General features: G+C 46.2%; 1 protein-coding gene across 1 annotated transcript; it reads left to right on the forward strand.

Moving 5' to 3' along the window:
• The first annotated feature begins 413 nt into the window (after positions 1 to 413).
• Positions 414 to 15,272, forward strand: GPR139 (G protein-coupled receptor 139). Its single transcript, XM_027885493.1, has 2 exons — positions 414 to 559; positions 13,868 to 15,272. The coding sequence occupies exons 1-2, from the start codon at positions 439 to 441 to the stop codon at positions 14,800 to 14,802; spliced, it is 1,056 nt and encodes a 351-aa protein (XP_027741294.1). The 5' UTR covers positions 414 to 438; the 3' UTR covers positions 14,803 to 15,272.
• The last annotated feature ends 11,075 nt before the right edge of the window (positions 15,273 to 26,347 follow it).

The following is a 26,347-nucleotide window of genomic DNA, read 5'->3' on the forward strand; positions in this document are numbered from 1 at the left end:
TGCCCCCCCGGCCTCCCCAGCCGGCTTGAACCACGACCCAGGGCTGCCAGACGCGTACACCGCTGGCAATCCCCGCCTCTGCTCTGAGTCAATCTTTCATTGACTCCAGTAACAACTTGGAGGAAAACCCCCTTTTTCCTGCTCCTGGCTGTGGGGCGAGCCCGCTGCCCCCCGGGAGGCGGCGGCTCTCCGAGGATGCTCTCCGAGGATGCTCTCCGGGGGAGATTCCCCCGCCCGGCCGGGGGCGGGGGCCGGTCCCGCCCCTCTCGGCCCCGCCCGGCCCGGCTGGCCGGGGGCCGCACCATGTGCCGCCGCCCGCCGCGGGGCCGCGCCGCGCTCGCCGCCGCCGCCGCCGAGCGTGCGAGGGGCGGGCGGGCGGCGCGGCCGGGGCGGCCCGTGCGGCGGAGCGAGCGCCGGCAGCGGGCAGAGAGCGGGTCCATGGAGCACAACCACCTCCACCTCCACAACGGCTCCCTGCTGGCGCACCACCGCTATGGCTGCGGCTTGGGGTACGCACCCGTCGTCTACTACAGCCTCCTGCTCTGCCTCGGGCTGCCGGGTGAGTGCCGCGGGACGGGCGAGGCTGCGGGGCCCCGGCACCGCCCGCCGGAGCGGCTCCTGCCCGCTGTGCGGGGCGGGGCGGGATGGGCGTCCTCGGGCTGCCCCGGGCGCGCTGCCTCCGTGTGCCCCGCGGGATGAACGCGGGCGCTTCGGGCAGCATCTCTTTCCCCGGGCAGCGTCTCCCCGCCCGGCGCGTTGCCTCCTTCTCTGGGGTTTGTCCCTGCCTGCCATCGCGCTGCTGCTGCTGCTGCTGCGGTCCCTTTCCCACCCGGCCTCGGGCACCCTGACTTTGAACTTGACAATACAGAGTCAGCCTGCCGTGAAGTTTCTTGTCATTGTCAATTTGGCCGTGTGAGTGCCAGAGCGGTACCGAGACTGCCGGGTCTGGTCCCCGCCGATCGCGTGCCGGGCCAGCAGTAAGCACAAGTGCAGCTGCCGAGTTTTTCTGGTGCAAATCTCCGCCTTATTCCCCGGGGCAGCGCTGGCTTTGGGAGCAACATGCCACCAGTACAGAACTCGGCTGGGGAAGGAGCACGCTGTCGGAATGTTAGCAGACACTTGTCATACTCGTGAGCCCATCCCTGTGGCTGGTGGAGCAGGACAGTACTTAAAAAGTCCAGTCTTGGGGTCAGTGCACTGCAATGCTGACACTGAGACCCCTGAATACAAGTACAGGGCTTGGAAGAAAGTTTCAGCTCACAGGCAGCAGCCTCCAGACTGTGTAACTCTGAGAGAAATTTCCTACTTATAAAGGGGACAAAGACAATACTGAGATGCTGGAGATGAGAAAAGGTAGAGACATGCCAAACAGGGAAGGAAAGGATGTCTCAGGCTTGGGTGGGAACACCTGTGAGACACCGCTGCCAGCACGCAGGTACCCACAGCTCAAAACGTGCAGATGCTGCACGAGCATCACATCAGCAGTACTGTCTCAGCCGAGACAAGGACCGAGCAGGTGCCTCCTCCCCAGGGGGCTGCCTGTGGCTGCCAGCAAGACACCTTGACACTCAGGACCACGGAGAGCTGTTGGAGTTACAGACTGGGCTCCAGTGGGCAGAGCTTAACGCCTCCAGCCTGAGGGTAGCTTAGGGTGATCCTAAGGACAGGCAGAATGAGTCGGGAAAAAGTTAGAGCAATCTTATGCACCAAGATGAAACAGTATTTTAGGGATGCCAAACAAGAGTTTAGGTATTTTAGGGATGCCAAACAAGAGTTTGGTTGTTCCTATGTACAGCTACATTTAAAGTGCCATGTGGAATGGACAGCAGCAATGATAGTTAATAGTCTACGAATTCTAAATGTTTTGTTCACCTTAATTCCTTCTTCAAGCAATTAATTAATAGAAAAATTTTTAATCAGACATGAAGAGAAGCCTGCCTCTGAACAGCACATATGGAATTACAGCTCTACATATGAATTGATGTTCTTTGTGTTGTTTTGGGGGTTTTTTACCTTCCTGGCTTATAATTAAAATTTGAACATTGGCTAATCGTTCAGAGAAATTTAAGTCCTAAATTAGCCCACAGAGGATGTAGAGCATAGGCAAGTGTGCTCCACAGCATCGACAAGTCTCAACCCTGACCCAAAGAGACCCAGCCAGCAGGGATGAGGTGGTAGCTTCCTCTTCATTAATCCCTTAGGGCTGCTTAGATGTCCATATGACAAGCTCTGATTGTAACACCAGTCCCCTAAGAAATGACCAAGACCCTCTCAAGATTATCACGTGAAGAAGTTGTCATGAAGCAGTCTGTGGCTAAGCTTGCCTTTGTATGTCTCTCAAACAGGGGAAAGTCTTACGAGCACAGACAAGAAAAAAATTTAATGAGCGTTCTGCACATACTTGCACCAGCTCCCTAAGGAGTATTGTAATTACAGACCTAATGCTGTCATTCTAAGAACATGGTTAAAATCGGTGCACGATCCAAATTAGCGATGGTGACATGCATTTCTCAAGGGATCAGACATCAGTTGATTAGAGCAGTGGCACCTGTGACAGTGTTCAACAGAACTAGCCTAAGCATTTGGTGGTGCAGCACTGCTGAGGTCAGTGGGCTTATATCAGGTATGGATGTAATCAGTGCAGTGATCTGAGGATAGCACTGGCACTAACACCCAAACTCACTGCACATGTACAGTATGTTGAATAAGTGCACAGTATGGTGAGTTCTGATTCTCACCCTGAGACTGCACAGAGATGAGAACAAGCTAAGTATGTTTAAGGGAAGACTCACACAGCCAAGCTTCATCAGGGATAGGTTAAAGGGCAAGAGAAATGCTAAAAAGAGCTTCTCATGTTTTAATTTGAGGCTGCTCTTCAATTTTCCAACATTAGAAAATTTTAAAGGTAGCAGACTTTATTGGCTATTAGAAAAAGAGCCCTGAAGTATGTGGGATCTTAATTACCTTTGTGTGGTGCCAAGAATTTAAGAGAAACACTACTGAGGATCTCTCCTCAAAGACAGCACTGGTGCAGTGTTTTGCTGAAATGGAAAGTTAACCCATTGCCACAAATTTTGGAGAAAGACTGATAAGAGGAGAAACCAGTTAACTGTTTCTGCCTTTCCTGCTGTAATGTCTGAAGGAAATTTCACTAACTCAACAACTCCACGTTGAGGCCAAGCGATGCCAGGCCTGACTGTGCATGCAGAGGAAGCATCCTTCCCCTCCCGCCTGGCACCTCAGCAGAGCCTGTTCACAGCACTGGCTCCTTCTCCCTCTCTGTTCAACCAGGCACTAGACAGTCTGTAAAGGACAGAGAGGAGAGAGAGCAAAGTAGACTCCCTGTACCCCTGCTCTGGCATTAGCACACAGAGGCAAGGGCCAGGCTGTGCCCTGCAAAGAGGGGCAACCACAGAGACAGCACTACACCACCCAGTGTGGCTGGTACCACACACGAAGGTGGTTACAGCTCTGCCAGGGGGGTCGCGCCTTTGATCAGCTGGGGCAGGAGGCTGCTTCTTTTCCCTCTAAGCAGAGGCTGACAACACAGAGACAGTTTTTCAAACCTTGTTAGGAGTGCATATGTGCAAAGATGTCCCACAAGTGTGCAGTTGTGCTACCAGGAGTGGTGTGCCTCAGGAGCAGGATGCATGGAAGAAGGAGAAACTGCCGGTACAAGGGTGAGGAGGAGAGCAAGGCAGAGGCACTGGAAGTGGGGTCATTCTCCTATTTAGAGGGGAAGGTTTCTCGTTTATGGAGCTGTTCTGCAGCCCCTGCTTTACTAACTCTGCACTCTCCTTGTCTGTCAGTCAGAGAGAACCTTTGAAGCACCTGCAGTTAATTGGGAAGCAAGAGAGGGACTGCAAAAAGTCTTAATGGAAGTGTTTCTTGCTTTAGTGAGAGAAAATGCTAAAGAAGAGATGATGCTGGATGTGGGGGAGGGAATAAGTTGCTCTGTTTCAGTCCAGGAGGGAGCTGGTAAAGGTGAGAAAGCAAAGAGCAACAGGTACCACTCTGCCTGTCCCTTTGTCAGTGAGAGCTGCACAAAGCAGCTGCACAAAATTGCTCCTGCTGTGGCCAGGCCACTGAACACAACCATGAAGGTCAGGCACAGAAGCAACACTGCTTGCTGCAGACACCTGGCTTTGACCTTAATTCCTGCTTCATGAGAAGATGCAGCAGCAACAGACTTGCCTTGCAGGCAACCACCTTTTCCATCGGGAGTGTATTGGTCCTGAAAGGACAGAGTGGCAGCATTTCCTAGACCGGAGTCTGGCCTGATCAATGCTCCCAGGGCTCATCTCCTTCTGACAATGCAGGAGGCAGAGTGAAATCTGGCTCTTCTAATGTGGGATCACTGATTCCACTTTGCTCCCCTATCAGTCACCTACCTGGGAAGCGCCTTGGCTTCTGGGGTCATCGCATCCCAGTGACACAAAGCACAGGCATGTACCCAGCACCCTTACAGCATCCCCAGGAGGGGATGCCCCAGGGAAGAGCCACTCCAAACTGGAAGCCTGGTCCACAACTGTTTCTTTTATTTATGCTTTAGGGTTTTACATAAAACCAGTCTCAGATTCAGGACTTCACAAGCTTGGGAAAGCAGCTGGGACACACATGGGTGCTCATAGCTGGAGGGTACAGACAGGCAGTGTTTGTGTCAGACCAGCTGCTGAACAAGGTGTTGTGGAGATGGGGACAGCCCAGGTTATTCAAAGCCCAGCCATGCACAGAGTGCACTCAGAGGGCTCCAGGCAGAGGGAGAGAAGCTGTAGTCCTGACCTGGAAGAACATGTAAGCTCAGCAGGGGTGCCTCACTGTTTTAACACACTGTGAAGAGAGAGACACTTTATGGACCTTCCCCTAACAGATGACAGACTGGCTGTTCTTGCTCAACAAGCAAGATGCTTCCCAGGGTGTTGGATTGACACACAGGTGTGCTGTGCCCATGCAAACTGCAGTATAGCCACGGGAAAACTGAAACAATGGAGAACTGGTCCTTCTGGAGCCTTGTCCTTGTATAAAGTTTGGAATAAGGAGGCTGTGTGGGAAGCGTGCATGCCAGGATCATCACCCTGGCAAGGCAGGTCCTGTTGGTGGGCTGAGCACCCCTGATCTAAGAGACCACCGGCATGCAAAGAGCCCAACTGTGTTCCCTCCACTCCTTGGCATGAGGAGGGATAATGAGACCCAAAGAGTGTTGCCAGCTCTGTGCTTACAGCTGCAACCCAGTTAGTACCATGAGCAGGGAGGGAGACAGGTAGCAATGTTTGTTGATGACTCACGTGGCATGTAATACCCAATAAATACCAACGCAGGCAGAGGGTAGGTGTACATACAGCACACGGCAGTATAGAAGTGTCTGACTCGTTTTGGATTCCTGCCATCTGCTGCCTAGTATATTCTTCTGCAATCACAGTACAGGCTTCTGATTAAAGAGAGCGTTTCTAGCACCTGAATAAATAGCCTTTCTCATAACAGCACACCTGAACAATAGAATTGCTAAAGGAAGATCTGAAAATATGAGTGGGAGAATTGTTACATGTACAGTTATGACCTTGAAAAAACAGCACTCTTCAGCTGTCGCTCATTAGGCAGAGTTCACACAATGAATAAGAACCAAACCCTCCTGAGACCTGGTTCAGCCACCCTTTTATTCAAAGACCATCCTTTCTCTGACTTAAAATCTGAATTGGATGCAAGGCCAGTACATTGCATCCTACTTAAAAGAGGAAAAATAAATTGCCAGAACTTTAGCTCAGCTATTGGAGCAACTGAAGGGCACTACAGCACATTCACAGTAGTAGTACTGGACAGAGGGGAACAAAACTACTGCTAACATGCTTAAAATGAGTCATTTCTTATTGTAATATGAATGCTTGTTCTGTAAGGAAAGAAGAATCATCTTGAAAAAGAATAAATTCATTCTGTTCCTGTACAGAACTGGTGACAGCAAGGTGTGCAGATGGGAGTGATGTAGTTTGGTCAGTACATCTGGAGATTGGGGCCATTAAAGTCTTGCAGCCTGAAAGGCAGCATGTGGATGAACCCATGCTAATGCATGGATTGTGGAGAAGTTAATTACAAATTTCTGGATGCCTCTACGGAGTACAACTGCTAGCTTTGGTTTTCTTCTGCCACGTCAGTAGGAAGCAACGCTGTCAGGGCTGTAGTGATAATGAGGTGCCATATTTGGGAGGCTCAGTAGACTATGAAGTGCACAACCTTGCATGGCAGGCTGCTAAAATGGATTGGGAAGGAAAAACTCCAGAGGAGATTTTTCCTTGAAATGACAACGACACAAAAGAGAGAGCACAGCCAGTTTTCACGGTAGGTGGGTAATGCTGAGCCCCCATTTGTGAAGAAGTCAAAACATTCAGAAACACTAGGCAGTCTAATATCCTGCTGTTCTTCATCCACCCCCTTATTTAGTTCTCTCCTCCTCATCCTCTTTCTGCTCCCTTCCATAAAATGGGGGTGAATCAGCAGAAACAAGCCAGCAGGAGGAGGCCTTCATCCGCATACGCCAAAACAATTTGCTGTAGGCAAACAAACAACACGGAGATGTCCTGATGAGGTGCCCTCTCTTCTTTCAAACACCGAGTGCTAAGCAATCACTGTCCACAAAAGCTGTCACCTTCTGTTTCTGGTGGTCTTTTTGAGCCTATGATCTCTTTTTCCATTAGCTTTGAGACACCAGAAAAGGAAACAAAGCCGGAATTAACTCCTTGAGCACAGGAGACCTTACACACAAATCAGTTTTCATTCTGCAGAATACAGATAAGTACATAAGGATCCTAAACCCCAGTGTCTGGAGTGCTGTTAGTGTGGTTCTCAGAGTGACCTGATGGGAGAAGATGGTATTGGGTTGCCCCCCAGGACACCAGTATGGTTGTGCAGAGAGAATGAAGCAGAGGCAGCCAAGTAGGACCAGAATTAGTGGTACAGAAGATGACAAAAAAAGAGTTCTACCCCTTTACCATAGAAGAGGAGAGAAGCTTGCCTACTGAAACACTGAACATCTTTTTCACTGAAATTGTTCCCTTCTGAAACAGAGAGTCCTTGCAATGTACAGTCATTTAACTTCTCTCTCTTTTCAATCATATGGACCATTGGCTGCATGGACAGGTGCACTAGAGGTTGCTTTTGGTTTCAAGACAAATTACCCGTCAGTCTGTTACATCAGACTAGGATATTTCTCAGATGTTTTTCCCCTCCAAGAGTATTTTCTTCAATATCCAGACTAGCACACCAAAGAGTGATATATCCAGTGTGGATGCAGTATATTCTCCGTGGGGGGAATAAAGCCAAACTGCAATGGTTTTACATAGTCTGTAATTTCCTGCATATTGTGTAAAATTGGCGTAGTCTCTGAGAAAGCTTGGCCATGGGGTTTGCAAGCATGAGCTCCTATTGCATTAGCTAATGCTTTAGGAAGACATAAAGACTGGTTTATTTTAGCAAAACCACAATCAAAGGTAAAATCCTCTTAATTATTCATGTTCAGTAAAGAATTCATGCCAGTGCCCTTATGAAATCACATCCTCTCTCCATTCCAGTCATCCCATGAAACACCTTTGGCATCTGCCTCAGTGCTTTGGCGTTTGGTACCAAAAGAGTAGAATGGTTTTGTCACCCTTGAGCTCAAGTTACTCAGCTTGAGACCTCTCACACTGTGCTGACAGCCCACATGTAGAAGCCACAGACACCTGCCAAATGAGACACCAGAATTGCCTTGAAAATCTTTGTCTGTCCAAATATGTTGCATGAATAACCAAATTCCTTTTATGATTTCTGCATTATTTCGCAGATTGCTTTTTCTCTTCCCAGCATCAATTTCCATTAGAAAGCTTTACTGCTCTGGTAGCAAGATGCCAGGCTAGATTTTGAGATGTGCATTTTAGACATTTTTATCCTTGTGTGAGTGTCTCCAAGAAAGGCTTTGGGGAGGCAGGGGGGAATTCCTGAGAGTCATTAGAGACTTTCTGCACTGCAGGCCCAGCTCAGGAAAGGCAGACGAGGAGGGTGAAGATGGCACAAGGAGAACCAGATCCCTGTCACATTCACACACGTGTCACCAGAGAGCATAAACCAGACCTTCCTGTGTCTTAGCCCAGTGTTCCTTCTGGGTTTTCTCGTACTGCAGAAATAGCCATATTTTATAAAGACTATGGAAAAACCGTACTCCAGTGGTCTAGGAAAGCCAAAAGCAGCACAGTGCTATTACACCTTTCTGCCAGACAAAGCTACTGCACTCCAGCCTCAGTGGCTGGCAAGGCTCAAAGTCAACACCAGCCACTGGCATCTCCAGGCCATTACTGCATCTGTGGCCTCCAACAGTGAGGAAGTGCTTTTGCTGGATTGAAATCCTTCTCTGGCCTCCATGACCCACTGATGGCTAATGCCAGCTGCAGAGCAGAGTACCTCATTCACTGCATCCTTCCCCAGAGCCGTCTCAGCTAATAAATGCTGTTAGTGAGAAAAATGGCCCCAGAGGCCAGATTTCCTTGTCAGAATGTGGCCTCTGGCACTAACTCGTTCATTCACTTGTGACTTGAAAGTGCAAGGCCATGCTGTGTTTTCTCTGGCAGTAACTAACCCAGTCTCCTGCATATAACAGGGAGTTCAGGTTGTCCTGGGCAGGAGCTTGGCCATCCTCTACCTCATTTCTCTTTCACCTTCAGAACTGGTGTGGTCTGTCCCTGCACATGGGATTTCTAAGCACAAACCACACAAAAGCCTTCCTACAAGATGTTAAACCCGCTCCAGTAGCCGTCCTACATCCATACACCATTTTATTGTGCTCATTTTTTTTGCTTATGTCCCCCTCTATCCCCTAGGAGATAATGCAGGCACCAGCAGAAGGGGCTGACAGCTCTTCCCTCCTGGGTGTGCCTCACTGTGAGCTGTTCGACAGCACTCAGACAATTGAACAGCAAATAAATCCACTTATTTTCAAAAATCAATCCTCACAGGAACTCCCAGGGAAGCAAAAACTTGTATTGCACTAATTACATTCTATAAAGTATCTCTTTACGCTTCACAACAGTTTAAGGAAGGATCTCAGGATACAATAATAAAAGAGAGGAACAAATTGAAGCACAGTTCACAGAGGCTGTCCCCATCTGCTCTGCTGACTTTGATCCATATTGGCTGTAAGAGAAAAATGTGAACCTGCCCTAACATTTTTAGGGGCAAACGGCATCCAGGGGTCATTTTCAAAGGCCACATAACCAGCTGTAGCCAACATCAGTAATAAACAAGTATTAAATTGCCACAGCAATTCTGGGCTTCTTTTTAAATAATTCCTGTTACTTTCATCAGAAATCACTCCTTGTCATCAGCTTCCCCAGAGAGCTCCCACATCAAGTAAGAGCTAAATGCTATCCTCATCTCCAGTCTGGTAACTATTGGAGAGCAGGTGCATTAGTAACCGTGGTCAGATCTGGCTGCTGGTCATAGAACCTGTTTACATTTGAATATTGCCTCCTAGTTTACAGGAAATCATCTATTCCCATCAAGCCAAAACATCCCTTTTCCTCACCATATATTTTTTAGCGTGTTGTACTTCCACTCTCTGAATTTCTAAATCTAAGAGCGAGGCGTTACTAACGTATTTTCTGAAGCAACTCAAAGTTTCCCGTTTGTGAGCTGTCTCTCTGTGCCAGTCAGGTGACTAACGCCAGGCCCGCGGAGAAGTTTCATACATCTCACAGTTATTTGTGGGGATCCTAGCAACAACTGTGTTGGGTAAAAGGTGCCCATTATATTCTGTGACCTAATGTTTATCACGCTCAGTGAGCGACACTTGTGGCTACTTCATTTGGGTGGTTTATAATGCTGAGCTGCTGAACCACACAGCCAGCCTTGTCCCCAGCGCAGCGGCACCGCTGCTCGTGTTCTGATGGCTGTGTCACTGCACAGGCTGCTGTGTTCATGCAAAGTGCTCTCAGTTAAAAAAAAAAAAACCCTCAAACCAGAAAGCCCAGAAATATGCCCATTACTTCTTTACACAGATACAATCGCTCCTGCTTAAGCTCACACACAGTGATGATAGTCAGTGAAAGGAGCTCCTCGAATCCCCTGCAAAGGCCCATGTTAGACACTATTGGAGCGATGACTGTAATCCATGGAATAAGAAGCTGGGGAAAGAGCTGTGGCCTTAGGTCACAGGCACTGCTTTGAGGAGGCACAGAAGATTGCCTGGGTTCTGCAGCCATGGCAGCATGGTTTTGGTATGGGAAGTAAACCCAAATCCATGTGAGAACCAAAGTTACTCCTAAAGGGAGATCCCTCTCAAACACGTAGGATCTCCAATGGAATGAATTTCAGTGCTACAGTTTGTACTCAGAAGCTGATACAATCAGGGGAGATGTCAAAGGAGAGATGTAAGTGTCCTGTGATGAAGCCTGGCTGAACTAGAAGGTTGCTGTGTTTTGAGCAGTATGGGCCAAAAGTGTTTGGGTATCCGAGACCTTCAGACGCTGTGCCTCAAAGGCATCCTCAGGCCTGAAGGGAAAGAATTGAGACTGCCATTTTGTACATTTGCTTCTAATCATCTGCCAACGGCACCTCAAGGCTTCAGCCAGCTAGTCCCTAATCAAGCCCTGGTTCTCAACCAGATATTTATAAATTCAGAATACTGCACTGCAGCAAGCGACGCTGGCATAAATTCCCATCTGTCATCCCCTAATCATCTCCCAGCACAGTGATCAATCTCTTTCAAATTCAAATGATCTTAACCACTTAGTATCTAGCAAAAACACTGCAAGAAATGGACAGTGTACTGTCCAGGACAATTTAGGGGTGCTGACCTATCCAACAGCTGTAGCTCCACATATGTTACAGTAGAGACAGATACTTTTCTATCTCCATCATCACCATCTCTGCCATAGTCCTCATCACAGACTACAATATCAGTGCAAGAATTAGAGTCAGCCAGGTTAAAATGTGGTTACAAATACTCTTCCATCACCTTTCACCCACAGTAGGTAATTTTTGCCCACAGGAGAGCAGGACGCTGAATAGGTACCCAGGACTTACAGAAACACTGGCACAAGGACACAGTTGATCACACAGAGCAATGTGCTCACCCATTTTCCATTTTACTGAGTTTTAGGCAGTGTTTGAGGACACACCAAGGACTAACTCAACACTGGCTAGGAAATGGTTGAAGGACTGAGACATTCATAGCTCATCTACACTTTCCCTTTACAGTATGCAGCAGGAAGAACCCTGTGCTAAGACACTGTCACACTGGCAACTTCTTCCTGCACCCCAGTATTTATCCATTTTCAAAAAGTAAATGATGTTACTGTATTTCATATCATCCGGCCAGAAAAAGCTTGAATGTAATCCCAGGGAAAGCATTTCCAGTGCAAGTACCTTGCAGAAAAAAATGGGAGAAAGATTGCATGTACTTTGTAAGATCAATTTTCTAATCCAGCTCACCAAGCAAGGCTTTGCTAGCCTTAGATGAATAACTTGCATTTCAGCACATGCTGTTACTGCCGTGGCTGGTAACCCTGAGAGGCAGAGGGTACAGAGGAAAGGACTGCTCATAAATGTGCTCCTGTAGCAAAACTGAGTGGGGTTAATAGAAAGTGTGGGGAGTTGGGCTGCTGTGCCGGGACACAGCTTGACTTCAGCATCCCTGCAGGAGCTGCCCTGACAGTCAGGCCAGAGTTACCAGCAGGGACCAGTGTCTTCAGACATCCCCCTTGCTGCACGCTGGCTCCAGCTGCTGCCACTGGAATGAGTCAAATTCAGAGGATTTAAAGAGAAGATGCACCCCATGGGTCACATCCAATATCTGAAGCCGAGCCAGTCAGTCTGTCTGGCCAAAACCAGCAGTGGCTGCGGAGCCATGATAAACACTCCAGCTCGAGGATTTCCTTGACAGTACATCACTCACTGCACCTCCAGGGCTCATCAGCAGGCACAACAGAGGCATTTCGTAAGCAAGTAAGTGAAAAATGACACAGCAGTTCTGGCTATATCACCTCTTGTCTCCCACGTCTGCTCTGAGCTGAAATCAATGCAGTTGCATTCCCATTAATGGAGGACAGAATCGGGAAAATTCCCCTGAAGGCAATTTGAGACAATACCTTGGAAAGATCATGCTGCCTTTTTTTTTTTTTTTTTTTTTTTTTTTAATATATAGGGAAGGAGTCCATTGATCATCACGTTTGGTTTAGTTTTGTTGCAAGATATAAAATTAATACATTAAGTTAATACAGAAATAGGTGAGGACTGTTAGTCAAGATCATTCACTTAGCTGCAGTTCATTTCCTTGGTGGCAGAAATCTGCTCCCAGACAGCAGGCTTGGAAGGCATTTATGAAGGAGGAAGTTTTTTCTTCAGTGCCAAGTAAAACAGGTTTTTTAAAAATGAGCATTTTCAGTTGTAGGACATGTGTCCTAAGTTATCATTACCTTAATGTCAACAACTTCCTTTCTCTCTGATTTAAAGGAATCCTTACAAGTATTGTTGATTTGTTTTGGGAAATCCATCAAAGCTGGCAGAAATGTTTGAAGCACTGAATGCACAGAAGAGGTGATTTATAGAACACTTAGCAAAGTATCAACTACAAACATTTGGCAGCCTCTTGTACAGTAAACCAGAGCTCTGATTTTTAAGCACTACTTCAGGTATTATTCCAGCCAAGGGATACCAACTTCTGATGGGAACAAACTTGCTTGTCTCATTACAGCCATACTGATAGTAGGAATAATAGAATTATTTTTTTCCCCACTTTAAGACTACACAGTAAGTTCTAGTAAACAAGAGCAAGTAGTTAAAATTTTGCTGCTTTCTAGTGCACCAGGAAAGCTCTCAAGAATTGCAAGGGCTGTTTATACTCATGGAGAGCTCTGCCTGGCCAGGGGCTGTAGGACTGATCCCTTCTAGCACTGGTTCAAGAAAGCCATTAAAGTGTATCTAAGTTTAACCAAAGCTTTAGAAAACTGAGGCAAACCAGACAGTGAAAGAGCATAGAAAAGACACTTCACCCCTTCACCACAATATTATTTAACTGTCATGCAGTACATCTAGGTGACAGGTCTGTATTGTGGCCAGAGAGATGCAAACAGATGCTTTTTGGGAAATCCAGGGATGTTTACACTCATGCTGGATCAGAACATCCATCATGTCTGATGTGACCAGCAGGATTTCGTTTAAGGCTAAATTATATCACTTTAGAGGAAAAATACCTTCTGGTTGAAGGACTTCTAAAGAGCAGCTCTGGGTAAGCAGGCAGGTCTTTGTGGAGCTGACTGTCTCAGTGGCGGAAGGGAGATGCTTCCCCAGAACTCATCTGTAGGGGAGCACCTCAGACAGGAATGACTGAATTACAAAAGAATCTCAGGAAGAGTTGAGGACATTTGTTTCCCTGAAAGTCCTCTCGACTGGGATCCCACTCAGTCAAGAAAGAATTACCTAATCCAGGTGGCTTTGATTTCAGTTCTAAAACAGTTAGGTACCACAGGCTGGGATGAGGGACAAAATGTGTTTCTCTCCAGAGCCCACCCCACCCTTCTCATCTGTCCCTGGTTAAACAACAAAGTGAAAAAAGCAAAGTGAGAAATACGAGAAAATGTTCATATGAGCTATTAGCTTTTTTCTCCTGCTACCCCTGCCTCTGTGTGCACAGACAGGGGTCCCAGTACCCCCTGCTCAGGAGGTATATTCCACAGCTGAAAGCAGGGCCACACTTTCCTCCCATTGCAACAGTTTCTCTGAGGGACCCGACTGTGGTGGTTTTGGAACTTCAATAAATGCTACCAAGTGCTTGAACAGCTCCAAACAAGTGCTCAGAAAAGCTGGTGTTACATCTTAATAGCTTAACTTTGTGTTTCTTTCTCCACAGCGAACATCTTGACAGTCATCATCCTCTCCCAGCTTGTAGCTCGCAGGCAGAAGTCCTCCTATAACTATCTTCTAGCTCTAGCTGCTGCTGACATCCTGGTTCTCTTCTTCATCGTCTTTGTTGACTTCCTCATGGAAGACTTCATCTTAAACAAACAGATGCCTCAGGTACTGGACAAAATAATCGAGGTCTTGGAATTCTCGTCCATCCACACCTCCATCTGGATTACGGTTCCACTGACCATCGATAGGTACATAGCTGTGTGCCACCCGCTGAAGTACCACACAGTCTCCTACCCTGCTCGTACTCGAAAAGTCATAGTAAGTGTCTATATCACCTGCTTTTTGACCAGCATTCCCTACTACTGGTGGCCCAATATTTGGATTGAAGACTACATAAGCACATCGATGCATCACGTCCTCATCTGGGTGCACTGCTTTACTGTTTACTTAGTGCCCTGCTCCATCTTCTTCATCCTGAATTCCATCATTGTGTACAAGCTGCGGCGAAAGAGCAATTTCCGACTGCGAGGGTACTCCACAGGGAAAACAACAGCCATTCTCTTTACTATAACTTCTATTTTTGCCATACTTTGGGCACCAAGAATAATCATGATATTGTATCACCTCTACGTGTCGCCTATAAACAACAGCTGGGTGGTGCATATCGTGTCGGACATCGCCAACATGCTTGCACTGCTGAACACTGCAATTAATTTCTTCCTCTACTGTTTTATTAGCAAAAGATTTCGCACAATGGCAGCTGCCACACTGAAAGCCTTCTTTAAGTGTCAGAAGCAACCTGTGCAATTCTATACAAACCATAACTTTTCCATAACAAGCAGCCCTTGGATTTCCCCAGCGAACTCTCACTGCATCAAAATGCTTGTTTACCAGTATGATAAGAATGGAAAGCCTATAAAAATATCACCATGAAAAGGGCAATAGTTGAAGTTTCTGGGTGCAAATTCTTTTCAAGTAGTTACATCTTCGGGATGTAATTTGCTGAAATGGCTGTTTTGAAGAGTGGTCATTTGATTTCATTTCCCTGGGAGACCAAGGGCAGAGCAGACTGTCAGGAAGGAACAGGAGCACTTGATTTTAGAAGGGAAAGTGAGAAGGCAAATGCCTCCATCTCTTATACAGCATTTTGAATATGCTTCAGAGTTCAAGTCTTAGTGTTCAGTCGCCCTCAAACGTTTTGCATCCCAGCACCAGTGCAGTCCAAAGTCATTGGAGGGGCGAAGCCACAGCAGTGTTTAATTACAACCTTTTAAAACACAACGACAAAACCTTACTCAACTCTGTAGTTTGCTGTCAACAAAGTGAACGGATGCTTTTGTGTACTGTGGAAGGTGCCATTTCTGATGTGTGCACTTGCCAAAAATTGTGTGTTGAATCTGACATGAAACGCCACCACACACAGTTTTGCTGTCAAGACCTCATTGCAGGAGGCAGCCTGTGAGACACAAGTGGTGACAAGCCCTTCAGTGGCTCACTTGAACAAGGCTCAAGGACCGATACAGTACCTGTTGCAGCTTTGGCACGGAAAGTGATCCCCGAGATGCCAATGTTCGTGTGTTTAAAGTTGTTATCTAAGAATATGACTGAGACAGGGGAGCTTGAGGGAGAGAGGGAGGGAGGGAGGGAAGTTTATAGAGCCAAGAACAAAAGCAGCATCTTTTCCGAGCTCTTTCAGTTAATGGTGTCTAAGGATTTTAAGTTTGAAACCAAGTCCTGCCAGATGCAGAGCTCCCACCAAAGCTGCTCCTGTGAGGTTTGGAGTGACCAGAGCCTTCAAGTTCCTTCTTAATCAAGACAGATTCTCAGTTATCCTCTATGTTCAGGCCTTTAGGGATTAATACATAAAAACCTCAACCCAAGATTTTCTCCTGATGGATTCTGCCATTCTATTGCAGATTTGCCATTTAATTGTTAAAAAAAATATGGAATAAATTCATTAAATACCCAACAGCCGTAAAAACATAAAAGCCTTAGCCTAAGCTGATCTAAGTATTACACTTACTTAAAGTAGGTTAGCTGCTTTTCCTTCACACTTGAAAAACAGCATCCCATCAATGCCGAGTGTAGAAAATAAGCAGAGATTTACAGGAAGGCTGGAAATGCACTTCTTTTTAATTTCTTTCACTTTCAAATCTTTGCATGTGGTCTCTTGGAGCCACATACCACAAGCTTTTGTTCTATACTGGGCACTTAATGCAGCCTCACTGGCGTGAGAGCAGTGAAGGTACGTGGTGAACACAAGCACAATGCGGTCAGTGGACACAGCAGCTCCTCAGTAACTGCAGATAAGCAGTACCTTGGTGCTAGCACTGCATTTGTGCCTGTGCCCATCTCCAATGCCAGCAGAGAGCTCATGGTGCATCAGGGACTAACACAGAGAGGTCCTTTCAGAAGGGATCCAATCAATCCGACTGTGGGGGGGATCTAAGGGCTGAAAGCATCTCTCTAAAACCCACGGATGGCTCAGCTTTGGTGCATTCTCCCTAAGAAGCGCCAAGTCTACAAAAGTCGTGCTGAGGACAAGAGCCTGGTTCCCTTCTGTCGCAGGTTTGCACAATGCCTTGCACTGACATCCTGCAAGAGCTAAACCCACCAAAGCTGAGCACAGAGGGGAAAGGGTGGCAGAAGGCACAAGGTGTGAAAACCGGGTCCCCAGGCAAGGGCTGGCTCGAGCATGGAGGGCTGTTCTCAGGAGACATTGGGGCTACTCAGGTTGGTCCAGAGCACAGAGGTGGGATGCCCAGGGCCTCGGGGGGCACATGCCCCCCAGTCTTCTCCCACTGGCAGAGTGTTTGGGAAAGCTGCTCAGCACTCCTCTGTGAGGTGCTCAGGCACCCCAAGGTCCACGCAGGTCAGAGCAAGGAGAGGGGCACGTCTGGGGAAATGGGGGGCTGGGAGCAAAAGCTGACCCTTTCCACCTTCAGCCACCGAGGGGATGGTACCCACCTAAACATCCCCGAAGGGAAATGAAGAGCCTCTCAGTCTGTCAGCTCTTTGCCCCTTGTGATCTCAAAGCTTCACCCTTGCAATAACAAAGTGGAAAAGGGATGCTCAGCCTTGCTGTATTTTTCATGGAAAGGTTGAAATTATTGCTCCCTTTACTGGTGTTTTACAGAAATTCAGTTTTGTGGCCATCCCTTCTGCCCTCCTCTCACAAACCTCTCTCTGGTCTTTGTCAGTTGATAGTAACCAAAGTTACCTTATGGGAAAGCTACTGTATGTCTCATTTTGAGAAAACACTGTATTTATAACTTATTTTTATTCTACATTTGTTATGAGGAATGCTTGTCTGAGTTACATGTGAATGAGTCTGAAGTGCAATATCTGTATAGATAAGTGGTTCATTTTTGAGAATGTATCTATTGGGAAAAAAACCTATTTATACAAGAATTTCACTATTCTACTTAATATAATAGTAACCTAAAAAAAATAGTGAATGTCTAGGGCTTTTATTTATTAAAAAATTTCAATTAAATGCATGGCATATGCTGCCATTCACATGCTGTGATTTATTAATTTTTGTAGCATAATGTTTATCCTGCAAACTATCAGTGTTGTCTGATTCTTTCCGTCCTGATAATGTATTTTTGTAAATGACCATATTTAAAAACAAAAAAAATCTTTCTGTGTATGTTATTTCCCCATGAAAAATAACCCATTAAATTCCCGTAACTTATTTGGAAAAACTCACAATACTTTTCCATATCATTTTAGAAATGACAAGGTGCAATTTTCACGTACAGTGGATTGGTCATTTCACTTCTGATAATTTAGGGCTTTAAAAGCTTCCTTCCAAAGCCCTTTAAAGTCAAAGGGAAGGTTGCTAGTGGGCTTTGTGGTTGGTTTTTCCAATTGCCATCATTTTAGGAGGGCTTTGGATCAAGCTGTATCTTGTTAACAGACATTCAAAGCCAGTTTGGATAATAAAGCCTTGACTTTTTAGTCTGCTATATGGGAGCTGCTGTTGATAATACTTGCCTTTTCTTTGGTTGTGTGAAGCATTTTGCAATGACTGTTGCTAGCTAGCCAATATCTTGCTGTATTATTCGTACCTCCTAATTTGCCAGTAGTAAAAAAACTTAACCAAGCACATATAGTGTCATTATTTAGGGAAAAAGTATCCCGGAGACAAAACCATCTTTGTTGTGGAGATGCTCTTTTGTACTCTAATTTATATTTCAAATGTCTAAAATTAGGAAAAATAAGCTGTGAATGGACAGTTTTACAATTACTTATAGGTATACATCCTTGAAGACCACAGCTAGGAACAAAATACTTTTTAGATGACTTGCTGGTATATAAAATTATGGGACCTATCCGCTATTTAAATTGTGAATATTGATATTTTCATAAGTAGACAATATCTTGTGTTTGACAAACTTGTTTGTATTATAATAAATTATGAGATGGTGCATAACTTGCTACTGTGTGTGGAGCTATCGTTTGATTTATGGGTCTATGTGTTTTACGGACTGGTCTTCTGCCTTTACCAGTCCTCCCAGTTTGAGATAAGCATGCAGAGGCCCTGGCTCCATCAGCTGGTGATCCGAGACATTGGATTTCATAGGGTCCTGTAGGGTATTTCAGGCTGTTGCAGGAATAAGGGTCCCTCACGAAACACCACACTTACAGATTTGGGTATTGTCAAATATGTGAACATGATAAATGTATTGTACTGTTACCAGGAATAGAAAGTAAAAAACTATAATGAGAAATACAAAATACTAGAGATAGAAAGTGGAGTCAGGACCTCAGGGGACTGCATGTGGAAGAAGCCCAACATTTCTTCAAATGAAAGTTGTTAACACTATGCACCCCTGGCAAATGTAAAACTTCGTGGAGCTAGGACCAAGCTCCTAGCTTCTCTGGAGAAGTAAAAGGATGCAAAAAGAATATTACAGAAAATATTAAAACTAAGTAGAGAGTAGAGACAAAACTGCCCAGAAAGCATCCAGTATCTTAGAGGTCAAGAACTGTGAAGTTAAACACACTAGAGGAGAGGGCCATCCAGGCAATGCCCCACCTGCTTGTCACATTTCCCTGCTCTGAAAGGCTGGGAACAGGTTTTAAAGGGCAGCTCCTTAAGGAAGGAGCCTGGGATCTGCCTGTCTTGATACTTTCATTAACAGTTACAGCATGAGAAGTACTGATGAAATGTAGGGGTTATTAAAAAAGGAATTATACTGCCAGCAGAGGACTGAAGGACAGGTACTTTGTGTAAGAACCAGATGACTTTGAAGATGGCAGTGATAAAAATTGGATGAATTCAATAGTAATAAACACAAGGTTCTCCAGTTGTCTGCCTTTAACAATACATTTGCTATAAAACCTCAGCAGCCAGAAACAACCAAGAACCCAGTTGTACCAGCTGGGCTTGAATGATGATGAGTCACCAACAGAAAGCAGCTGAGAAAAATCCCAGAATGTAATCACAGACACTTCTAAAGATACAGCACAGTATTAATTGCATTTTATAAGACTTCATGTGCTATATGCACATGTATTTAAAGGGATAAACAGCAGTGCAGAAGAACTTGATGTAACAGCTGGAACAACAAGAAGTGGTTATGAATTTTCCTCAGGTAAATTTGTCCTGGGAGTTGGAAGACAGGCTATCGACTGAAGCAGGGAGGCTCAGGAAAAGCCTTCCTAGCAGCCCCACTGGTTTTAAATGGAGTTTGGTGGGTTGATGCACAGAATTATGAGATGAGGCAGGCAGCAGAACACACAGGGACTGTGCTTCCTTGGAAGCAGCTCGAAGGACAGCTGAGCCAGGTCATCCCACTGGGGCTGCTCTGAGGGACAGTATGAGAGCCCTGAGAGTGAGCAGCTACTCTGAGTGATTCCTGCATTGGCAGCTACAGCTCTCTCAGCAGCTCTTGCAGTGGATGCTGCAGATGAGACACTCCAGTGCCCTCCCCGCTGAACTCACACTGACTTCTGCCTCAGCTTTCAGTTCTTTAAAAACCTCTTTAAACATACCAAGAAGAGTAGAATAAAAAGCAGACCCATATAGTCATGAACTGTTAAATGATAATCCCTCTCTTAGCAGTCTGGGGCTGGATTTGTGGGATCTGCCTTTTTGACAGCACACAATTAACTCCTGGGAGTTACCAGCCACAAGGGGGTTGAAAGGCTGCAGCCTTTTGTAATGAATAGCCATCAAAAGTGAATATAGTATTAGGTTTCTACAGTGGAACAAAGACACATAAATATTTACTATTACAAAATTTTGTCAAGAAAATATTAAAGGGTCATGTTTTCCTGCCTTACCAACAGGCCAGAAATGCTGCTCCACCTGTTCTCACTCTGCACCTTCTTCTGGCAGACTAAATGGACAAGATGAACCACAGGCAAAAGTATGATATTGAATATTACAGTCAGAAGATTACTTTGCTGTAACAGAGAGTACTGAAGACCTTCAGCTGAGCATGGCTCAGTGTTGGCTGGTGCTGTTCAGCAGCAAAAAGAAACAGCCCTTGGCCTGAGGACTTTGCAGGGACATATGTGGTGTCCAGGCAGAGCCTACTGCTCCAGGAGTCCATCAGAGGCAGGTTAGCCTTGGAAAGGGGTTGTTGGAAAGCCAATAAATAACATGGAACAGAGACAGGCACCCTGTGGTGATGTCCTCACCATGGCAAGGAGCGAGACATCCCAGGAAGGGTTTTGCTGCCAGGGCCTGACTCCTCCTGGGGCAGTGACCCCCAGGGCACATCCCTGCACATGAACAATGGCCTTCACATCCCCAAGCAAAAAGCAGCAAAGGGTTAGTCACAGGAGGGATCAGCTTCTGGTGGTTTAAAACATCAGTGGCTCCCACCCTCGCAGTGTCCCAGCACAGTGAGACAGCCCAGCCCAGCCCTGCCTTACAGGTGGGATTCACATCACAAGGTGGAGATGCCTGTTGTGAAGACAGCTCCCCATCAGCAACTCATCCAGACCAGTGGAGGGAAATTGACCTCAGGACAGCAGGAATGACACATGCCAAGGCCCTGAGTCGCTGCCTTCATCAGATGAGTGAGGGCAATGGGCTCTTTCTCCACCAGTCACCCTGCCCACTTGGAAAAGGACTTAGAGAAGGGTGCAGAATTTAAATGGATCATGACTTTTCCCTTTTTGATTTTTTAACAGAGCTTGCAGCCCAGCCTCAGGATAGCCAGACTTTCCAGCAACAGGATTAGAGGCATTCAACTTTGTGAATTAAATATCACTATGAGCTGGGTGACGGGTGGTGGCTTCCAGCAGTACCTCCCTGGTCATTTCTCACAGTCATCTTTGCAAATGTAACTGATTTTACTGGATTGAGCTCTCACAGGTTTCTGTCCTGCAGGTACAGACCTTTGGCACTGCTACATTTCTGGGATGAAAAAGTTTTAAAAAAAGCCCAAATCTGAGATGTTGTGGTCAGGAGGAAATCCATCAGCTTCTGACTAGCACACATCTTGGGTATTGGGGTACTTGGGACCACCCATGACACTAAAAACACACAGGGCTGCAGCCAAACAAAACTGTACATTTTAGCAAATATCACTTAAAGCAGTCTTTAGCAGATATCTCTTTCCCTGATTTTCTTCTGTGTTTTTTTAATAGGACTCTCCTCTCCCCCATATTCTTTAATGAAGAAAAAAGAATACACACTGTGGAGTTTTTCCTCCCTTTTCTTTCTTTTATCTACTTCAGAGTTTCAGAAAAAGCTACCAAATTGAACTCCAGGCAATTTAAAGGAAGGGATAACTGCCCAGTAACACAGGAGCAGAGGAATAATTTGTATCACCTTCTCTTTTAGCTCTGGGGCCAATTTAAACAGAAATGACCCAAACCCCCATGTCATGCTGTGCATCTTCAACATGTTGGGTGATGTTAGATAATTGCTTTGGTTGTGTTTAAGACAAGAAGTTCATGTTGGTGATGTTCAACATGCCCCAGCTCCTCCAGCAGCTTCTGCTCTGAGCTGCCAGCCCTGCTCTGGGCTCAGACATGGCCACCTGCCCTACAGTGTTTTCACACTGGGGAAAATGGGGAAGTTCCAGGAGGTGCTGCCACGAGCAACCCCTTGTTGCTAACCCAGAGAGCACCATGCAGAGCCCTAAACCAGAGAGCACCATGCAGAGCCCAAGGGTGCAGAAACTGAGACTAGAAGATGCTACTGTTTTGATTTTAAATTGTAGATGTCAAATGAATCACATTGTATACTTATTCCCAACCTGATCAAGAAGTCTCTTTAAAATAGTGTCTGTTGTTATTAATCACTAGTATTAATAGATGCCACATAGGGGAAAATTAGCTGAAAGCTGCTCTGTAGATTACAGCTGACTCAGGTTAGAAAAGTACAAATCAAGTGAAGAGAACCAAGGCACTATTCTGATAGATAAAAATGTTTGAACTGCAAGTCCCCCTCAGTGCCAGTACAGCTCCCAGTGAACCAGAGATGAGCCCTCTCCATCTGATGCTCCACACATCAGCAGCGACGACAACGAGCAGCCCCTCATGGACTGAGAGGGCAAACTGTGACAGAAAGTACCACCAGTCTGGTTGAGCCAACAAACAGGCACAACTGCAAGTCATCCAAACCGTGTTCTGGAGTTCCGTGCATCCCGGAGGATCTCCGGCAGACATCTGGCCGCAGCTGGCTGCTTAATCAGCTGCCTGTAGGAAGAGCCACGTGCATAATAAACCAATTTTCATTTAAGCCAATCTTGCACTGGCATGACCCTTTTTTTCCAGGAGTGAGTGTGTGTAAACTCCAGCAATCAGCAGCACTAAAGCTCAGCAGCTGCGTGCGGGGAGGCTCCTGCCTGACAATTCAGCACTCGCAGCCAAAGCCGGCGCACACCGAGGAGGAGAACAGCGCTTGGTGTTTGTCTGGGAGCACCGAGGAGAGCGGTGCCCGCGGGGTGAAGATAAGGCTACACATCTGCAGACTAGCTGGAGAGACCTGCTTAACATGCAAAGCCACCACACCCATTGTGAGCTACTGCACCACTTATTCGGAGACGAGAATGAACAGGGAAGGGAGGAAATTTGCCGTTTAATTAAACTACTAGGAATTATCAAAGTGAGGAAAACAGAAGAGCAGCACAGGGGAATTCATGGGCAGAGGGCAGTGGCCATTCTGCTAAGGCTGTCACCTAATACAGGAACACATTAGTGTAAATAAAAGAAATACAAATCTTAGGAGCATCAGTGGGTCTCTGCAGGGAAGAATCCAGATGGCACAAAGACACGGGTTAGGCCACTACAGAATCATAGAATCATTTTGGTTGAAAAAGACTCTTAAGACCATCGAGTCTAACCACGGTAAAAAGCAGCAGAAAGGCTGTTCCTCTAATCACCAACTTGGAGGTGCTGTACCAGATCCCCACAGAGACCAAGGGTGCTGCAGACCACATAGAAGGAGTTACTTTTTAGGGGCTGCCACATAATCCACCTCAGGCAGAGAGGGGCTTGGACAATCTTGGCTTCCTCTGGGGCAGAGTGAGTAGGAGAACAGCACTATGGAGGAAAGTGCTGCTTCCAAGTTGTATTGGTTTTGAGTAGCAAGATTTTGGTCACAGGTGGCACTCCCTTGCAGCACAGCCTTCCCTGCCCCTCTCCCAAAAGAGAGGGAGTTGCCCTTGCAGCTCATCACCTCAAGAGAAGAGCACACAGTCACGTTAGTTTTAGGATTCTGTGTGATCTTACAAATTTACAGGATGACTTGATAGAGAGAACCTCCCACTTGTTGGGTAAAGCCCCCATGTCTGCCAAATGGTACAATTACTGCATCACATCAAGCAAACACGCTGCAAGGTACCCCCCAAGAGTGGATTCAGCCGCAGTAATGGCAGAGGTCACAATTTATCAGTACTGCTAATGCACATTAAACAAAACCAAACCCTTCTCCACTCAGGCCTCTCTGCACTAGCTATCCTCTTGAACCCCATAAAGCAGCACAGGAGAAATATCAATATCTTTGTGGGTTATCACCTTTCCCCTGTCCATTAAACTCTGGAGGAGATGTATGAGGATAAGTTATTTTCCTCTGCAGTGAGTCATCCCTAGCCTTGTCCACTTAGGGAGGTGTTTGATTGGTATCAGGGAGAGAAAGCCACAGATGGCAGAACATGCTGCCCACCAGCATTCCCACTGTGCCCCCTTCAGCAATGCAGGACTCACCTGCAGAGACCCAGGATCAGGTTCATGAACAGCAAGAAATTGCCACTGGGGTTGTGGATAAACTCCAGGGGAGCTGAGTGAAGCCATAGTTCAAGCAGCTCCGCATGGTTTTGGAACCAGGTTTAAAAGGTTTAAATGTTCCAGGAGATAAAAATATTGACTACTAACTGGATTCAACAAAACTCATCCTCACATGCTTATAAGAGGTAGAGCATTTAAAATCTACTTTGCACACATTTTCTGGAAAAAAAAAACCCTATTACATTTCAAGTTAAAAGTCTTTGCTATACTTTCCTCCATTTAGTTTTTCAAAAGGCAAACCTCTGTATGATTAGTTTTCACCATACAGTCCTCCTACCTCCATGGCCATCATTTCTCCTCCCCAGGCCATTGGACATCCTTCTCAGTTCAGGAGTCCCACATCTACCCACGGTCAGACTGGGACCACAGCACATTCCCTCCCATCCATTTCTCGGTACATCAGTGGTTCATGAAGAGGAACACTAACCCCTTTCTTGTAAATCAATACCTTTTGGCAGCAGGTATTAGGTAGGGAAGATCAATTTTTGCATTCTTACAGATATTCTGACCTTATCCTTCAGAGCCAGTTTGTACATCCATCACTTCCACCCCTACTTGGAGCCACACCAGCCCTCTGTAGCAAACAGCTCAACTGACTCCACATGACTCTCGTGGGCCATTAGACTTTGGCAGCCTCCAGCACAGCTCTCACATTATGAGGGAGCAGGTGGAGAAATGAATATTGCTGTGGGTTCTCAGAGTGGTACATACCAGCCTCCTGATAGGTGTGAGTGCCACCCCCCTGACCTCACCTCCTGGCAAAGCCATTTCCTGCACCTGCTAAGCCCCATCTCCTCAGGCAGCACCAGCATATTCCCATTGGCCATACGATGCTCATTGATGAAGTTTGTGACACAGCTCATACACACAGGGGCTTGGAAATGTGAGCTGCTCATGTCCACTGAGCTCCCAGCTAAGCATTGGATGATCAGAATAAATGATATTTCAGGAGCAGCTCATCTGGATCAGCCTTTTAAATCACATTGTCCTCACCAAGACATCTCAATTTTACAGTTCCCAAAACCAACCTTTCCTTGACGTAAATAAACAAGCAAGAGCTGAAGGCTGAGTTAGTGCAGTCAGGTAAAGGACATGCTGATACCTGCAGGCACATGAACGCTTTGTGAATACAGTTTATAAAGAACTGGGCACACTATTAAGGCTTGGCTAGCCTCTCAGCAGGTACAGGGAGTTGCTTCAACACCTGGGGTTAGGATGGACAGCTGCTCTCCAGGATGTGGGGATACTCCCCAGGAGCACTGTCTGGATTTTTATTTTTAATAAATACTTCGCTTTGAGAACTGCACTGATGCAGAAACCTGCTAGAAATATTGATGCAAATAGATGATCCTACATTAAGAGCCACTTTAAAGGCAATGCACAATTTCCAGAAGACCCCTGGCTCCCTCAGGAAACCACGATGTACCCCCTGTGTGCAGGGACAGCTGTGCTAAAGCGAATGTTATCTGGCAAAACTGTAATAAGTTGAATGTGGCTTCATCAGTAACATCAAATGCTGCCAGTACCATGCGTGGTCACCTGGGACAAGTTTCTGTGGCGAAGACACTTGCCTTCATGGCTTGACTGAAGAGGAAAAGCTGAGGATTTTTCAGTGGTTTAAGGATTCAGGAACAAGAAACCTGCATATTTCCAGGGAATGCATGCCAGCATCCAGGTCAGCAATTTAGGTCACACTGGCCTTGTTATGCTGCTGTCTTCTGCTCTGGAACAAGCAGCTCCAGAGGACAGGGCCCTAAAACACATCAAACCAGGCCAATACCAGGGAAAAGCCAAGAGCTTCATACAACACTTTTTGCATTGAATGCACACGAAAGACTAAGGTGAAACAATAAGAGAAATCACAAATGGAGAGAAGGCTACTGACTGTGAAAACAGAGCCAGGGCTGTAAAATCCAGGAGACAAGGAGAGGGTGCACTTTCCCAAGATGGCTATTAATGCATTCTAACCATTCCTACCATCTTGAAGTCCCTGGGGGAACACCACCACTAGCAAGTCCTGAACAAACAGCATTCAAGCACAAAGTAAGGCTTACAATTGCTTCCTGTCTTAAAACATCATTATGAAATAAGGAAAGCCAAGGAAACCAACTGCAGTTTTAAACTTTAATGGGGCAATTATAAATTCTCACACAATAAAAAGGAGTGGTTGAGCTTTATGTCAAATAAGAGTTGTAGCCCCCCTTTGGTCCTGCACCCTGTC

The sequence above is a fragment of the Empidonax traillii genome, unplaced genomic scaffold (genome assembly GCF_003031625.1).
Source record: "Empidonax traillii isolate 1590-97213 ecotype Southwest subspecies unplaced genomic scaffold, ASM303162v1 scaffold166:size2381449, whole genome shotgun sequence".
NCBI lineage: Eukaryota > Metazoa > Chordata > Aves > Passeriformes > Tyrannidae > Empidonax > Empidonax traillii.